This window comes from Scatophagus argus, chromosome 20, assembly GCF_020382885.2.
Source record: "Scatophagus argus isolate fScaArg1 chromosome 20, fScaArg1.pri, whole genome shotgun sequence".
NCBI lineage: Eukaryota > Metazoa > Chordata > Actinopteri > Scatophagidae > Scatophagus > Scatophagus argus.
This window is the reverse complement of record NC_058512.1, coordinates 15,240,268-15,257,910: the sequence shown is the minus strand read 5'-3', so window position 1 is coordinate 15,257,910 and position 17,643 is coordinate 15,240,268. Positions and strand designations below refer to the sequence as shown.

General features: G+C 39.5%; 2 protein-coding genes across 4 annotated transcripts in view; both read left to right on the top strand.

Annotated features, from left to right (window-relative positions):
• The window catches only part of tmem230a (transmembrane protein 230a), a 33,613-nt gene extending 32,494 nt beyond the window's left edge, over positions 1-1,119 (top strand). For both annotated transcript variants that reach the window (XM_046375697.1, XM_046375696.1), the window contains exon 4: positions 216-1,119. In XM_046375697.1, the coding sequence (XP_046231653.1) occupies positions 216-356 (141 nt within the window). In that variant the 3' untranslated portion in view covers positions 357-1,119. The remainder of the gene's footprint in view (positions 1-215) is intronic.
• A 635-nt stretch (positions 1,120-1,754) lies between these two features.
• igsf9a (immunoglobulin superfamily, member 9a) overlaps positions 1,755-17,643 on the top strand; it is a 51,825-nt gene continuing 35,936 nt past the window's right edge. Inside the window, exons 1-4 of one of the 2 annotated variants that reach the window (XM_046374871.1) lie at positions 1,755-2,047; positions 9,288-9,382; positions 9,546-9,746; positions 17,187-17,333. In XM_046374871.1, coding sequence (XP_046230827.1) covers positions 9,322-9,382; positions 9,546-9,746; positions 17,187-17,333 — 409 coding nt within the window. In that variant the 5' untranslated portion in view covers positions 1,755-2,047; positions 9,288-9,321. Of the gene's footprint in view, positions 2,048-9,287; positions 9,383-9,542; positions 9,747-17,186; positions 17,334-17,643 lie in introns of both variants that reach the window. The other variant, XM_046374870.1, reaches the window with a different exon arrangement.

The window sequence follows — 17,643 nt, the reverse complement described above, 5'->3', positions numbered from 1 at the left end:
TCCATGGAGCATTTAAGCCCTCTGTGAGGCTTCTTTCCAGCACCTCATTATCAACTACAATATTCCACTATATGGTGTGAGGAAAAAGTGGGCCTAACACACACACACACACACACACACACACACACACTAAAATTAGATTTGAAGGTGCCAAGCTTTTTAGCACATAATCCTTTTAATATCCACCCCTCATCACAGGTTCTTGTTGTTTTCAGCATCCAGATCGCACCATTCCTGTCATCATCATAGGCCTGCTCGTTTTCCTTCCTGGATTTTACCATTTGAGAATCGCCTACTATGCTGCCAAAGGTTACCGGGGTTACTCTTATGAAGACATCCCAGATTTTGGCGACTGAGCCAAATCACTGTCGACAATTGGCGGAGAATCCCTTCCTGTTGCCATGCTGTGTGTCCTGAGACTGTTGCCTGCTGTTTACTTTGAGTTTCTGAATGTATGTAACATAAAACCTTTATTACTGCCTGCCATGCATAGTCATGTTTGTTCACAGGTGCAACGGACAGGATTTTAACTGTTTTGCTGATTTAAAAAAAAAAGAAAAGTGTTGTTCATTTGGTCCTCTTTGCTGTATTATACTGCACAGAAAAGCGTGACGAACCTAAGAGGCTTTATATATCGACAAAAAAACACTTATAGTGTTTGTAATGAGTAGAGGATGTCAGACGATAGCCTATGCTTGTTTGCAACAGTACAGCCAATACAAAACATGATAGCAAACTTTGGATGAGCATTTTTTTTACTACATAGATGCCTTTAACTTACTACTGCTTGAAAGTCCATGATTTGGACAACTGGGAATCTTTGCATGCTTGCACAGCTCTTGAATAGTGTATCTTAAACAAATATTTAATTGTGACTATAATCTATATGATATCATGAAAAGTTCTGTATTTCTCCGAAAGGTATATATTTACAGTACTATCCAAATATTGATTACTTTGTCGAAGAACAGTGTATTTTTGAATGGAATGTTTTTACTTCCTGTATGAAGTATTGCTGTTTGTGCATATTCATTTGATTTTAAATATCAAAGAAAGAATGTATTTTTGCATATATTCAGCTTGATTGAAGAAAAAAATAAAAATTGAAATGTGATCTAGAATGTGAAGTCTTGTGATTCTTGTGGAAATCCTTTAAGATGTGATTATTATGGTAGATTATGGAGATAAATTGTGAATTAAAGCATTTACATGACAACAAAAAAAATATATGTACGATGCGCACACACTACATCAAGAAAAAATACGACCTCGGGGTATTGGAAATACACACATGAAAAAAAAAACATCCTAAACTTGACTCCTTCCTTGTAATATTATTATTATCATTGTAAAAGTCGAAAACATGCGTTAAAAACAACAAACAAACAAATCACACAAACTATTCGCGGTACAACTTGCTTTTGACGATTTTTCAGTGTATAATGTTTACTTTGACTATTAAGTTCAACAAGTATGACTTTTCTTCCTGGTCCGACCACCAACATCAGGTAAAGGACACCCTCTTGTGGTTGCCACTAAACTGGGTGCCATCAGGGGGATTGAGGGCAAAAAACAAAACAAAACAAAACCCTAATCGTCTTTTCACCCTGTCCCCGCACCAACAAACTCTTTTATTAAATCTGTATCAGCCTAAACATGAAAAGGCTTAAAGCACCTGTGGGAGAAACCGATGTTTAATGTGATTTGAGTCTTTTGAACACAGCACGAAAGGAGGGAGGGAGGGGAGTGGGGGAAGGTGGGTGGACTCTGAGGAGCGCAGCGAGAGAGCAGCAAAGTGCCTCGATGCTTCACTGTCACCTGTACGTGAAATGAACACCTGTTGCCGGAGGGTTTTTAAAGAAGAAATACGATCATATTTCAGGTGGTTTGCAACCCCTCAAAGGAACAAGGCCTGCTTTTAGTTTGTCACACACTGACCTGATCGCCGTACGAACCAAAGTGAGGCATAAGTTGGACTAAAAGGAGCGTAAGAAGGATGAGTTTTTAGCAGGAAGTATCACAGCGGCTGCCAATAACCGAGCCACAGGTAGGATAAGTCAAAAAACAGCAGTTAATGATTCTGAAAGTGTCTCCGACTTCCAGCAGCTTTGAAAGGATGAGAAATTAATGCTCTGAGCTCGTGCTGGGGAGTTCGAATTTTCCTCTCAATCCTCTGAACGGTGTCATGCATTTAAACGTCAGTAATGAAGTTTCTATGGGTGCCTTTCATTATAATGGGAAATGTGAAACTGAACAGAAAGTTTGTGGAGCTTGAACTCAGCAGCAGTCGCTCCTCACGACCTGCTTCAAGCCTGCAAAAGGCCAGCAAGGTCCGTGTTAATAATTTATAAGACGTTTTTGTGTTGTCTTTTTTCCCCCTGGCATTTATTTTTAATTGTGTTAGAATGGTGTGACAACCTTTATAACAGAGCTCTGAACCACTTTAAACTGTGATTAAACAGAGCAAAGACACTGGATGTCTTAAAAGCTGGAAAATGTGCTTCAAAAGGCTGCCACACACTGTCCCATAAGGTCAAACCATATTCAGGACTTTAAAAATGCAGTAGTATAAGCCAAAGGCCAAAGCCTTTATACAATTTCAATAAAATCTTAAACGTATTTTTTGAAAGAATTTGACATTCAGATGAACGCATTTCGAATGCTTCCTGGTTTGAAGGGGAGCAGAGTCTATTCTTTGCCCTATTCAGTACATTCAACTACGATACAGATAGGCCTGTTATTCCCCACATGGATGCCTAACTTTCAGCCTTACAGAGGTGCTAGAGACAGAACAGGAAATCCCATCCTTTTTTGTGCTGTTGATTTTTTTTTATATTGAGACCAGAGTCAATCTTTATTCTGCAGATGATGGGAGAAATATACTCATGACTTTCCCAGACATGGGCTCGTTTAATCACTTCATATTCTATTTATGGTTTGATCGAGTCTGTTGAGGTACCAGATGGGTGCAGTTTCCCATAACATCATCAGATGAATCTGAGTGGAAATTCATTTTATGTACTGCTTTGTGAAGGACAAGGACTTGCCTGACTCGAGCAGTAAACATTTCAAATCCGATACTTAGAGCAGGCTCAAGTAGATGCAAAGCTCCTACCAGTGTTTTTGCATGCTTTATACCAGCGCATTTGTCATGACTCATAAGATGATTTGAATGATTATTTAGAATTCAGAATGTAGTTTCAAAGGAGATGCGTTCAAGGCAATGTACAAAACGTAAAACATAAGAAAACGTGGTGATCATTGCGATGGATTATCTGTTTCCAGGAGGTCTCCGTACCGCTGTAATAACGTGAATGGAGCCCATCGACATAGTTAAAACTTCCATTAATGTCAAACTAATTTGTGCGTCTTTTAAAACTTTGAAAAGCTGTCTTGAAAAGTTCACATATTTCTTCATGACACTGATGGTCGTGACTGAACAAGAAAAGAAAACATCTTTAGGTATTCTTAATTAAAAGTGTAACCTCAGTCTTGTTCAGAGGAACTGTGTGGTTCAAATGCTGCTACGTGCTGATTGGTGCACAAGCGCGTGACATCTTTTCCTACAGAGCTCCTGCGAGAAGAGCGTAGGAATAAAAGAGAAACAAATCTCTCATTCTCAAGTTCTGTAGCTTTGGCACGCAAGAGTGTGTTCATGTAGGACCCGATCACTCAAAGTAAGAAGCTGATAAATAAAAAGAAGACCAGGGTTGTGGACTCAAGTCACAGGCCTTTGTCATGAATCTGATCACTTTAGACTTGGACTCGATAAAATCAACAGCACTTTGACTTTTGAGCTGAAATGATTTGAAATCCTCTCCAAGACTTACAAAAATAAATAAATAAACTCGTGGTAAAAGCTATTCATTTTTCTGGCTGCAGATATGCTTTGAATCAATTTGACAGCAGCCAATCACCGTCGCAGGAGCTTTAGGGAAAGGTGCGTTTTGGCAGGGAAGACCAGCAGACAGACGACAGATGATACCTCGCATCATCACACTGAGATGTCAAGACTCTGCTGCAGTCAACACAAAACAGACGGCTACATCCACAATATTCGGCTCAGAAATGACAAATAATTGCGCAGGAAGAGTTTAATGTAAGAGAATAAATAGAAGTGAATTTTACTTTTTCTGTAAATTTTGCTCAGTGTTATTGGAAGTCATTTTGCAAGTCACTATGCTTTTAACTCTTGAAGTCCTCTCTTTTGTGTATACGCCCAGAGCAGATATAATTAATGGATAAAGATTGTGGTTTTCATCAGGATTTGCTCACCTGCGCTGTGATTTATATAAAAGAAACCTAATGTTTGTACTCTGTGAACAATACGCACACAGAGGGAACCTCCTTAATTTTTCCTTTTTCTCTTTTTTTTAAGATGTGTCCTATTTTCTTTTAAGTGCACATCAAGCTGAACCACACAGAGGTTTCTTATTGTGATGGGAAACTTGTGTTAGAATTTAAAAAATGGGCTTTTCCAAGGCATGAATGAAACACACACTTGCTCGGGGCAGACACAATAATGTAAGCACTTTGTGGAGAAGAGCTCAAGTTCTGAGCTAACTAAATCACAATAACAATTACTGCTGCAGGGGTGGGTGACAGCAGGTTGAATAACAATGAACAGCATTTTTCAGCAATGGCAATCAGTACTCTGATGTGACTTTTCAAAGCACATCAGCTAACAGAGCGCCAGTGTTGGCGTACAAAACCATATAACCGTGTTTACCATGTCGAGACGATTGTTATAGAAGATCTGCGTTTCATACGTTCAACTGATCAGAATATGGTTGTTTCAAGTCAGGTCTCAAAGTAAAAGTAAACACAAGTCAAAGTTGTCAAAAACTTTGGGATCACTGAATTTCCTTTGAAAGCTGTGTTGAGAATATGTCTTTAACCTAGCATCCATTTAATGCAGTGGCCTAATGACGAAGGTGAAAACATCTCACTTTTGTTTTCTTTTTTGCTTTTGGGACAGCTCGGTCACACTTAAAGCCTGACTTAAGTCTATGTCTCGAGCATGAGGTCTGCAGCTCTTTGCAGATTTTATCCAACAAACTGTGTTTACAGGTTTTGAGGAGTGCTACTGCATATTTAAAAAAAAACTTTGTTTACACCAGAGCAAGATGTGAGAAATCTAATTGACTGCCTCAAGTGATGTCACTTGAGTCAGCTTCAGTTGGAGCTGATGACTGCACTCCACTTGAGGCTGGCAGGTTGTTGCTACTCAAGCCACTACTAGCATATCACGGCCAAATCGTGGAGTTGCGTTGTGGGTAATGTGTGTGACAGGCTTTGACAAGGAAGAAGATTGTGTGAAATAGATATAGCTGGGTCTGCTGCATGATCCTCGTCAATCCTTTTGTTATGTTTTTTAAATTGTCCATTGTGTGTCTGACAATGTTAAAGCTAAATGTGTAGAGTATTATTTTGTTAGTTTAAAGCTACAGGTACCATTTGTCTTTTTTTTTTTTTTAACGTGGTCTGTCCCCTGTAGGCCACAGCACATTAAGCACATGATGCTTTTTTTCCACTTTACTCTCACTCTGGTCAAAGGTTAATGTTCAATTAAGCTGGCTGGCAGATACAAACAACCTTGAAACCATCCAAACGCAGCAAACAAATATTTCACTTTCCCTAAAGACCATAGCAGCTGTAGCTGTGTGACTCAATACCTGCGACATTATGAAGGACATGTTTTGAGCACAGACATAAACAAACATGTGCCACGACAATACATGTGTGAAAGAAATGAAATTTGATTGGAAAACAAATGCGTAGGAGCCCGTTTATCTTATGGTTTGAAGTGTGGTTGGGTAAGAGGACACACTTATAAATCTGTTGCTGTGGCTCAGCTGCGATTAATCAGCTGGTCCCCATTTCTCTCCATGTGTAGATTAAAACGGCAACAACACAGAATTTCAACAGCATGCCTGTCACTGACATTTCTATTTCCGTCAGCTGATAAATCTGCGTGAGACAGGGCACTTTCTTTTGTGAGCTACTGGCTCATTTATTATAGCTTTAAACATTTTCCAGAGTGCTGTGCTGTCACTGTGCTTATGTTTATGCATGTCCTCAATGTCAGAGGAAGGAAGAATGTGTCTGAGGGAAATGTCTTGAGACTGTCTGTGTTACCATGGCTGAGCGTTTCACCTGTGCAGGCCGCTTTGTTTGGCAGCTCTGTGAGTTTTTGCTTCAGATTTAATGACAGAAAATGTCCCGCAGCTTAACGAGATTTTTTTTTTTTGCTTCTCATCTTTCCTCTTGCTGTGTTTGCCACACTTTCCCTGCTCTCTGCTCTCCATAACAGATTTTTTTTTTTTTAATCACTGTTGTTCCTCTATATTGCTTTGATATTTTGCCAGATGCACAAATAAGGTGTACCTTGTTAGAGCAATAAAGCTATAAACAACATTTTTATTTATCTGTAGCTGTCTGCATTGGGATGGCAAATGCAGAGCAGAAATGTCTGGCTATATTTCTTTAATCAGTGACATGATGAATGTCATTAACGGGTATTCAAACCTTATCATCTCTATTCTTTGGAGTAAACAAAAGGCAGATGATGAAGAATTAGGAGAGGATGCTGAGCATCTGTTCATTATGTGGCAAAGGGGGAAGAGTCACCGCTACTTAGTCATGGCAACAGGCAGTCTTAATTTGTGCATGCATCTGAGTGTGTTCTTTCATACTCACCCATTGTGTGAAGATGAGAGCCAACGCAATCATTATGATGGAGTTTTACCTTGGCTTGCCTGGGTCAGTCTCTGCAAGCACTTAATATCTAACTCAGATCTAATAAGTTCAGGATAAACTCTGTTGTGCTGCTTTGCATGCAGTCACATGGTTGAAGGACAGGGAACAGGAGTCTGTTGATGTTCTAATAGACAGAGATCAGCAGACGCGTCGCAGATTGAGGATTTATTTTGACTTTTACTTTGATTTTGTGGAAAATCCGTGTATGCTGTGCTATTTGCTCAAGCATGGAAGTGTGTTGGAACAAGCGCTGCAGCTGTTGACAGCCTGCGTAATTGTTTTTCTCCAGCTCAGACTTTGCCCCTGCCATGAAATGAGAAAGCCCATAAAAAGCCTTATGGATATGGCCTGTGCTGCTCTTGCAATGAGGTTGTGTTCACTCTTCATATTCAGGAAGTATAGGGGTCACTGGAGGTGACAATGACATTCATTTGACCATACAAATCAATTCAAGTCAAGCTTGTAATTTATAATGGACTTTTGTCATGTACATAGAAGGTTTTTAATGTGACCACAGATAGAAGCTCTGAGCAAGTAACTTTAGAAAATACTTTAATGTGGCCCTCAGTGTCATTTTTAATAACAATACCATTTCATGCAGTTCATTTTAACAACCCTCACTGTGTTCCAAATTCATCCATTACCAAGTTTAAAGCCCTGTTTAGTAGTACCTGCTGGCTATGCTATTCACTGTATTTAAAGAGCTCCACAAAAGGGAAGCCAAAACGTCTTGCTTGTCCCCTTGGTGGCAGGCTCCAGTTTACATCTTAAACCCCTCCCTCTACATGTTAGCTGAGGCAACGCAGGCCGAACTCAAAGTACATGTCAAAGAAAACTTTGGGAACAGTTTCTGTTTCTTATCATGCTGATGTACGTTCAAGTGTTCATTTTGCTGATAAGTTTGATTTTAATTGGTTTTGTGATGTTAGAAAAAAATGGGGTGAAATGTCATGATTAAATGCTGAGCACTGCTCACAACTGATTCAAGCAGGTGCATGAGAACTTTATGCTGCAGTTCTACCACCCCATCATTATTCCACAGTCATGGGCTCCTCATCTCAAGTGAGTCATCATCTCAAGAAGCTCAAGTGCTCATATCCAGGATGTTTTGGCTTCATTTTATGTATGTCAGTGGGCTGAACATGTAGATTTGATTTCATTTATGTATGAGGATATATGTTGTCTTTGCCCGAAATGTATCAAGTCTTAGTGTTGAAATGTTTTACACTGTAGTCTCCTTGATGGTGTTGTATAAAGTTGCATAGTTTATGCTGATCTTCACGTTGCACTTTGTAGCAGCATTCAACAAATTAACACACATCACCACTTTGCAGCAGCCACAAATGAAACAAGCCTGTCAGTCTAACTGTAACTCACTAATGGTGAGCTGTTTCTTATCAGAATGATTTGTGGCTTTTTGTTGTTGGTTCTTGTTTTATGAGTTGTTAGTTGTTGTAGTTGTTATTGTGCTACTGTTGCTTGTTAGCTTAGCATTTTAGCTAAATAATTCTTAATAGTGCATTCAGCATTATCCAGTAAGTGTCATGTGTAAATGCTGTGGTTTCCAGTTTCCAGAGATGGAACACTTTTGAAGTTTTCCTTTGTGGGTGTACACACATGATTAAGCATGCAGTATTTGTCTCTTTCCCTGTTCACCAATGCTGTTTGTATAGGTGTACTGTGGTCAGCTTCATGAGGTGTACTTATAGATGTTGGCTAAATAAAGTATGGCCGGACTGGGGCTGTAGAAGTTGGCCCATTTTATAGTTTAAATTGACCTTTAACCTGCTGCAGCTGTGGTGCACTGTGAGCGTCCTGCATTATACCTGAACATCTATGTAAAAGAGAAGATCTGACTTCAGCATGTGTGGTGTTTACTACTTTAGGGAGTGATTTCACTGAGTAGCTGGTAGCTTCTATCACAGGAAGTGAGTGACCGTAAAAATAACAGATGACTTTTAGTGCGTGTGAACCTTAAATCTGATTTATGTTGAGTTCCTCACTCTGGCTTAGAGGTTTGAGAAAATGGAAGCAGGGGTTGGTTTGACCTGGACTGGATCAGCCGTTGTATCTTGACATTAAGTTGCTCTCCTGTGTGCCTTGCTGTAGCCTGTGCTCCAATCAGCCCTACTTATCTCTCCTTGAGTGCTGAGTCGTCTGGATGCTCCAGCCAAACATCTTCACTGATGTGTTCTAAATAAAACACTTAGATGTCACTCTGCACGTGACTCTCAAAAGATTTATGTGACATTTATGACATTTACTTTCCGAAAAGGATATAGGGCCAGGGAGTTTTCTGGCAGCAGAGGCAACTCTGCCCATTTGTGTAATGATATGGGATGAATTCCAGTTATTGGAAAGCTGTATAAAAATCTGAACGCTCCTCTCCCCCTGTCTGTATAATAATGACAGAAGCGACAGCTCTGCTTTAGCCTTTTTACTTTGGAAATCTGTCACAGATGGCTGTCTTCTTGCATGCAGCCAAGGAAGTAATGTGATTGTGACAATTGTGTCTCTTTTGCCAACAGATTGAACATGCTGCAGGTTGTATGAGTGACAGATATGGGGTCAGCGAGATCGTATTTGCAGACTTTTGCTGTTGTGGCTGTTTTTTGCCTATTTTGTAAGTATCCCCACGGTTTGATTCGAAAAATGCATCTAACTGTCCTTTCATCTCATCTATTCTATGATGTGCATGTGTTTGCATATATATAATTATCCATTTTATTCACATACAATAGTAAACTAAACAAAATTTGTCATTTTGCTTTTGATAAACTCAGTAGGGATCACAGAAGGTTCGAGGCCAGAGGTGCATGGAAAGGCTGGAGGTGTGGTGGAGTTGGAGTGTAGCTTTCCTCCATCAGATCCACCCGCTGTGTCCTCAGCGTCCCTACATGTGGTGGAATGGATTCGACAGGGACTCGACATTCCCATCCTGATCAAATTCGGATCCTACCTGCCCCGTGTCCATCCACAATATGAGGGTGAGTTACTTTGGCAATGATCTTAACACATAATCCAACTGATCTAATTTCACCTGCATCCCTGCCGTTCTGTATCATTGCTAGAATTGTCAGCTGTTGAAGCAGCATACTGTGCTATTATACTTGCTGGTTCTACAAATTCAGACTTACTTTTTGTAGTTTTATGGGTTGTTCACTGAGCTTACATTTGAAGATGGTGTAGAAGAGAGGGCTTTTATCACTTGGGTCAGACAGACTGTTCGGGTTTTTAGAATGCGGATAACTTTGTTTAAATAAAACCTGTAAGTCTTTTAGCTGAGGACTTCTGAAGCCTATAGAAGATATTAAAATAAAACACACAATATTTTGGAACATTTATACCTCTGACTGCCACTGTGGTCATACTGACCACAGTTGTTGTTGGATACATGATGTCCATATAAGGTAATTTATCAATTTCACGGTTCTACTTTTGAAGTCTTATTTTTTTCCCCCCATTTTTTTATTGTTTCTATTTTTTATAAATGGGACATAAATCTATTATCCGTGACACAAAAAGTGGACGATGTTTTAGATCTCCCCTGTTACTCAAACATTTACAAGGTCCACGTGTTGACAGGGGCCTATTTGTTTATTTGCCGAAAGCCTGCAAAAGTTCATAATAGCTTACTGCTCATTTGTTGAGAAATTGGTCTGAACTGGGACACAAATAATTATCAGCTACAGTATAATTAAAATAGATGACATAATAAACCGTACAATACAGTTGTCTTCAAGATGTAGTTGAGTTGCTTTGTAATGCTGTAAAGCAAATTGGTCCATTTAGTTGGGAGATGTGCAGGAGCAGCAGTAGGATCTATAAATCAATACACATTAGAAGAAAAAAAAAAGATGGCCGATACATAAAAAATCCTAACTAATATTCATAAAATATTTAGAATGAGGATGATTATGACACATATGCTTCAGTCCCAGTTTCTTTGAGTGAGACAATGTGACCAGTATATGTGTCTCAGAGTATATTCAGTACCAGATCTTGATGGCCTTTCAAGCAAGCCTCAGTGGGAGCTACTTTTGTATGAGCTGAAACTCTCACATTGCATCATCTTCTATTGTTCACCTGGTGCCCACAGCTCCGAGAACAAAGAGAGTCCATGGGGAAAAAGATCCTCAATGGACCAGGAATACCTGTATGTAGCTCCTGTTATCCTTTAAAGTCGCAAACAATGGGACTAGTGTGGACAAAAGGAAAGCATGTCTGGGTGGCTCAGATCTTCCTTTTGTCAGAGAAATTTTCTTTTCCATGGAGCTGCCTGAAGAGAAATCCAACCTGTTGACCTTTCCGATACTGTTTTGAATTTCTGCTTGAGCACCACGTGCAGGTTTGACTAAAATGCAGGTTTTGAAAGAAACTGCTTGGACGGGCATGATGATACCACTTCAAAGAGTGAAATTAATTCTTACTCTTTAACATTCAGGTGGGAGCACATAGCAGGCTTCAAATGACCACTTGCCATATGTTTTCAGCAACTTAAATACCAACAGATATGAATATAGCAAGTAGAGATTTAACCACTTAAACCCTATTTAAAAGGATCTGCAACAGCTATTACTTGGTCATTACATCATCATGTGCAGCTAAACATTGTTCAAATCAACGGAACTTCATTTTAAATTCTAGTGGATGTTCCAAAGTTTTCAAAGATACCAAATAAGTCTGGCTGAACTTTGGGGAAAATTATACACAAGACATCCAGAATCTTTCTATTTTGTGGAGTTTCAAATATTTATTGTAAACATCATATGACTTCATTGATAAACTGGGACAAGCTGATAAAGTATGTGATACTCTCAGGCAGTGTGGAGTGAATAGATTTCATCAGATACTTAAGGGGAAGTGAAGTGGGCTGGGGGTTAATCCACAAGTTGAACAGCAGAGAACTAATATACAGTTGAAATAACTGAAAAATAATTTTAGGTACTGCTATGTATGTATATATATGTATATATATACATACACAATATATATATGCTATATATTGTATATGCTAAACTCTTCTTTTTATTCTGAACTGATTGGCTTCGTTATTCAGACAAAATAAGCAATTAAAATGCATCAGCTCAGGCTCTGGGAACTTATGCTTGGTTTTTGTTGTTTTTTTTTTTTTAAGTTCATCAATTGATCTCTTACCAGCCACTGTTTCACTATCTATGGGACACTAGGGATATGAAGAACTGTAGGACTGCAAGTGCTTTGAAAAGTTTCAGGTATAATAACATCAGTTATGTATCAGTACACTAAACTTGTTTTTTTTTTGTTCATTATCAAGAAGAATGCCCTGTCATAAAAGTAGCCCATATACAGTGCACAGAAAGGTAAATGGCTAAATTCTAAACAATAATTATAATAGAGGTAAACTTGGTGTAAACTGATGTTATTGTATAGTTTTGTTATTGTCAAGAAATCCCATGAAAAGACCAAAATCAACAGCACTCACATCAATACTTTCCTACCATCCTGACAGTGGCACAAGGCCTCAAGCCTGAAGATGTAAACCTTTAAAAAATGGAGCTCAAACAAGTTATGTTTGGGTTCAATTTATTGTTGATTTTAGGATTTGTTGACAATAGGAAAGGAGTAGAATGTCACCTTTCTTATCCTTTAGGCCACTATATTAGTACAATCCATTAAAAAAAATAAGATCAGTTTCATTAGTTTTACCAGCACACAATAAATAGCAGTAATTATTGCACTTGGGCGTGTGTTTGTCAAAGGATCAGAACCCGCTTTTATCTGAGCCAAGGCCTTTCTCATTTGAGTTGAATGCTGCTCCCTCACCAAACCCTAGCAGGAAATACGATACAGACATTTACATAGCAATAAAGTCAGGGTGAACCTTGGCTGATGAATTATCGTAAGTGAGAACAGGGCAGACTTTAATTCCAGCCTGGCCTCATAAAAGACAGTAGCCTTTTGTTGCTGTCTGAAGACGATACTTCAACGTATACTGATGTCACACTTGATTACTCTGCATCTTAGTTTCATAAAAAACATGGCAATAGTGTTCATAAAAACTGAAGTATGCCTATCATTTGGCATTTCAGTTGCACTTCTTGCACACTTCAGTCTGCTAAAACAACATTCATGGTAGCAGAAAGCACCTTTATTCAAAAGGCAGGTATGCTAATCACATGCCTCTCCGGTGACAAACTGTTGTTCTTAATGGATACAAAAGGTTTGAAAAAGATGCTTTGTCCAATCTGATGCTGAGCTCAGGCTTTCTCACAGGCACTGGCTGGTGTGGGAGTAACAGGTGCAGCATGGGAAACTAACGCCTTAGAGATGGAACGACTGGTGTGGATTTCATCTCCTCAGGCCGTGAATGTTCTCTGGTGTCTCAGCAGTTTGGCTTCAGGACCCAGAGTCCAACCGTTGTTTAGTGTTCTGATTCTTATGGTTAACCCAAATGGTTCAGTTTCTTCCACCGTTCTTCCCTCTTAAATTGATAAAATTTTCTGATTGCAGTCCACCTCCGACATCAATATTCTTACTGTTTGAGTGTGAGATGCATTAGATTTCCTTCAGATTGCTCCCCTGAGAGTGTTAAGTGCTAAAAGGGTTTAAATGTATTTGTTGTAATAGAGCAGTAAAGATCAAAGGATTAGAGTCTGCTCTGGGAAGAGGACAGACACTCCCTCAGCACCCATATAGCTGCTGACTATATAAAAATACAGCTGTATAAATACACTGTTAGCAAGCTCTTCCCACGTAAATCCCATCACAATCAGCATGAACAGACTGTGTGCAGGCGTAACACATTACACACAGCTAACATGGATGTGTTTTCTTTCCTGCATGGACAGAGTTTGCATTGGGATTGCTCATGTTCGTTACAGTGGCGAATAGTTCTGCTTCTGATAGACAGAAAGCCCTCAATTCAAATTTCAAAAGACCAGCGTGGAGTGAAACCTTATCTGCTTTATTCTCTAACCGAAACCCGAATGGCTCTGTGCAGCTTGCCAAGAGCTGACGACATCTCTCAGAGACGATGTGGGCTTCCTGCCCTTGACACATCACAGTCTCAGGGACATAAATGTCCGTGTTGTACAAAATGGTATTGAATTTAAATAATTTTTCTCACAGAGCATCGTCCAACCAAACAAGACACTATCCCAGTGATTCCCCAGAAGGCTTTTTTATCATTTCACTGCTTCATTTCCAAAATGTTACATATCCATTTTGGGAGAAAGATAATCAATACCTCTGGAGCATCCTTCACTAAGAATAAAACAGAAAGAGAGAGAGAGAGAGAGAAAGAAAGCACACTCTGTGGCTTTTAAAATGTCCCTTTTGTCAGGAAATTGACACCCCTGAACGAACTTTACAAAGCATCCGTAACCTATAATCATTTCACAGAAAATGCAGATTTTTTACATCACAGCCGTACAGTATATAAAATAAAGTTAAGGGACAGAAATACCAGTTTTGTTGAAATAATTAAAAAGCCAGTTAATTAAAAATAATTTTGAAGATGTGGGTTTTTTTTTTTTTAACAGTTTTGCTCACTTCATCCCACTTCAAAATGTTTTTTGGTTCATGTCACATTAATTATCACAAAGGTAATTCAGCTGAATGCAGAAGATATCTCCTTGAAAAGCAATTTAATATTCAGTTCTGATTTAAAACCAGCAGGCTTTTCAACATATTCGTTTGTAAAGAATAGTATTTCGTGACAGCACTGAATGGTTTAGTGTTTCTCTGTCACCTGAGAGTGTACTGAAGGACGAAGCCTTTGGGGGACTTAGTTGGAAACGATTTGGCAAATAAATGCATTTGGCAGTGGTGTATGTGAGTGGGTTTGGAGTATGGATGTGGGTGTGTCAGTGCGTCTGTGCATGAAATGAACTGATAGGGGTTATTGTTTAGCTTGGACCAGTCAAAAAACTGCTATTTGGTTGCTTTAATAGGTTTGGAGGGTGGTGAGCAGGACAGGGAACATGAGGAGGAGGAGGAGGAGGAGGAGTGAGTGTTGGTGGTGGGGGAGGGGCTTTTACCTGTTGTTAGTGTTGTTTTCAGTCCCTGTTGTAGCAGTCGCATCTGGTTACTTGCATCATGATCTGTGGGAGCATTATAGCATCTGTTAAATATGAATTATTATTGAGTACGCTTAATAACTCTCGCACGATTGTAAAAATGGCTAATGATTAAATGTTCTTCAGGTACAGGAAAGTTAATTTTTGTATTAAATGGTGAATTTTTACACCAATATGTGATTGTCGTTCATTCTGAAACCATGAGCATTAACAAGCAGCTATTAACAGCCTTTACTCCTCTGGTTTTAGGCTTTCCACAAGATTTTGGAACCTGGCTGCAGGGATTTGCTCTCGTTCAGACACAACAGCATTAGCTCATAATAGGTGTTCCATCATCCTAAAGGTGTTGGATGGGGTTGAGATCAGGACACTCTCCAGGACAATCAAGTTTTTCCACACTAAACTGGGAAAATCATTTCTTTATGGAACTGGCTTTTTTGACTGGTTTATTGTCATATTAAAACAGGAAAGGATCTTCCCCCTAACAGTCGTCATGATGTTGGAAGCACACCGCATATTGCACGCTGCATTAAGATTTCCCCTGTTTAGAACTAAGGGTCCTAACAGGTCCACCTTCAGATTTGTACAAGAGTGTAAATGATATCAGATAATAAATAATACATTAATAAATGAAAATTTAAAAGCTAAATAAATAAATGAATTTAAATTAATATAAATGAATGAATACTTAGTAGTACTAACCTTATTTCCAGCTTTGGGAGGTGAGTTGTGGAGGTTGTTGAAGGGGCAGCCCCACTGGGTTGCAATCAGCTTCTACAACATCAACATCATTCAATTTTACAAGAAAAAAAAAGAATCACTGTACGATATAGAACAACATTAATCCATAATCATACACTTCAAGTCAAATGCTTCATTGGTCCCAAATTCCTGAGTGCTGTTCAATTAAATATTTAATCAAAAATCATTGAGCAGATTGAGCAGGCTGCATGGCCGCTGCGGCACTGGCCAATGGCAGTGGAGTGCAGTAATGTGTAATTCAGGTTTCCCAATACAACTCAGAGGGAACCAAATCAGTGCTGCAGCATATTCTGCCCAAGATATTCCAGTCAATAATTATAACTCCTTTTTCTCTTATTTTTATAATAAACAATCTTTACCTATCAAAGATATGTTATTGTTATTGTCATTAATTTGAATGAATTACTGCTTCATAGATAACTTTCTTTTTTTGATTCCTTTGGTAGTCATGGGTGAGTTTGGATTTCAAGAAGAAATAGGAAATGTTTAACTCCAAGTTTAATTTATCTAATTACCTGATTTGTTTGTATTCACTAGCGCTTGTGTTGTTGAGAGACTGAAGGTTCTTAATACCTCTGGTTTATTTCTTTATTTGCCAGCCGGCCTCACACTCAATTTACCTCGATTTTAAATCTCTTGCAATCATGCATTTTTCAAATGGTGGCAGGCGAGGCGGTAAGTCATGCTCTTACTTCACCTCCACCCTTCCTTTTCCCTTTTATCTGATGACGCACTGTCACAGCCCCACACCATTCCTGCCTCAGCACAACCTTTTTTTACTAAGGTGCTATAGTGACCTACATAACACACAGCCACTAAACATGAAAGACAGGAGGAAAAAAACACCAGGGGTCAAAGGTTAGGATTTGGAAAAGCCCTAATCCCCTGAGTGTATGCTGATGTGTATTTCGCTAAATCCCCACCCCCCCCTTGGCAGCTTGGAAAAGTAAATAAGGCGTGTTATCGCTGCCAACATACCTACCTCTAACTTCCTGCTCTTTTTGACTGTCAGGACTGTCCCTCCCTGCCACAGTCACCAGAAATCAGAGCCTCTGTTAATAATTACCATCACAACACAGTGATCCCAGTGGTACTGAGGCTTCCACTCTGCAGTGTGTTTGCTGTTAACATGTTGCAGAGAGAGGACTGCGTGTCCATACATAAGTGTTTAATTGACAGCTTCTCTTCAGACATACTGTTACTTGCTATGAAGCCCCTGGACGGTTGTTTTTGTGATAGTGTGAACACTAGATGGACACTGGAAGATGTGGGCTGCAGACTGGAAAAGATAAAGTGTTGATGTTGCAAGCTATGCTCCAGCTCGAGGGAATTGTCACCTGGCAACCAGGAGATCACATTTCCCAGTTTGCATGTACATGTGTTGGCTGTTGTTTGTGTGTGTTTGTGCGTGTGCCTATGATCAGTCGTTTCGGGCTAGGCTCGAGGACAATGTTCTTTTAAGTACAGCAATGCTTCACACTCCAACAGTTACACACAGTTCAGACCTGAGAAATGACAAGTGGAATCAGCATCACCTGCAGTTGGCTTGTTTCATGCCCCATGCCCCTGCCCTCTCACCTTTTAAACTGCGGTCGTTTTCCACAGGGCGGGTGTCTCTGGTACGAATCACTTCCCTGAGGCTGGAGGATCTGCAGCTGGATGACCAGGGCTTGTATGAGTGTCGAATCCTCTTACTGGATGAACCCACAGATGAGCTGCAAAACGGCACCCAGACTCTGCTTTCTGTAACTGGTGAGGTTTTATGGAATAATGTGTTTGTGTGCATGTGTGGTTTTATTTTCTTTTATTTTTTATGTCATGTCATGAAGCAAAATCAGCTGTCCAAATGTGAATGTAAATAAGATTTGGTCCTGGTATATAAAATGGTCCTTGTCTGGTGTGTCAGTCAGTGCTCTTCAGTGTAACTGTCACAACGTACAGCAGAAAAAAGGCCTATAGCCTATAGTGCTGCAGGCTTTACAGTGATTTAAGGTACAATATGAGATGGTCCACTCTTGTGAGAAGGCTGTCGACAAGATTTTGGAGGGATTTTTTTTGCCCA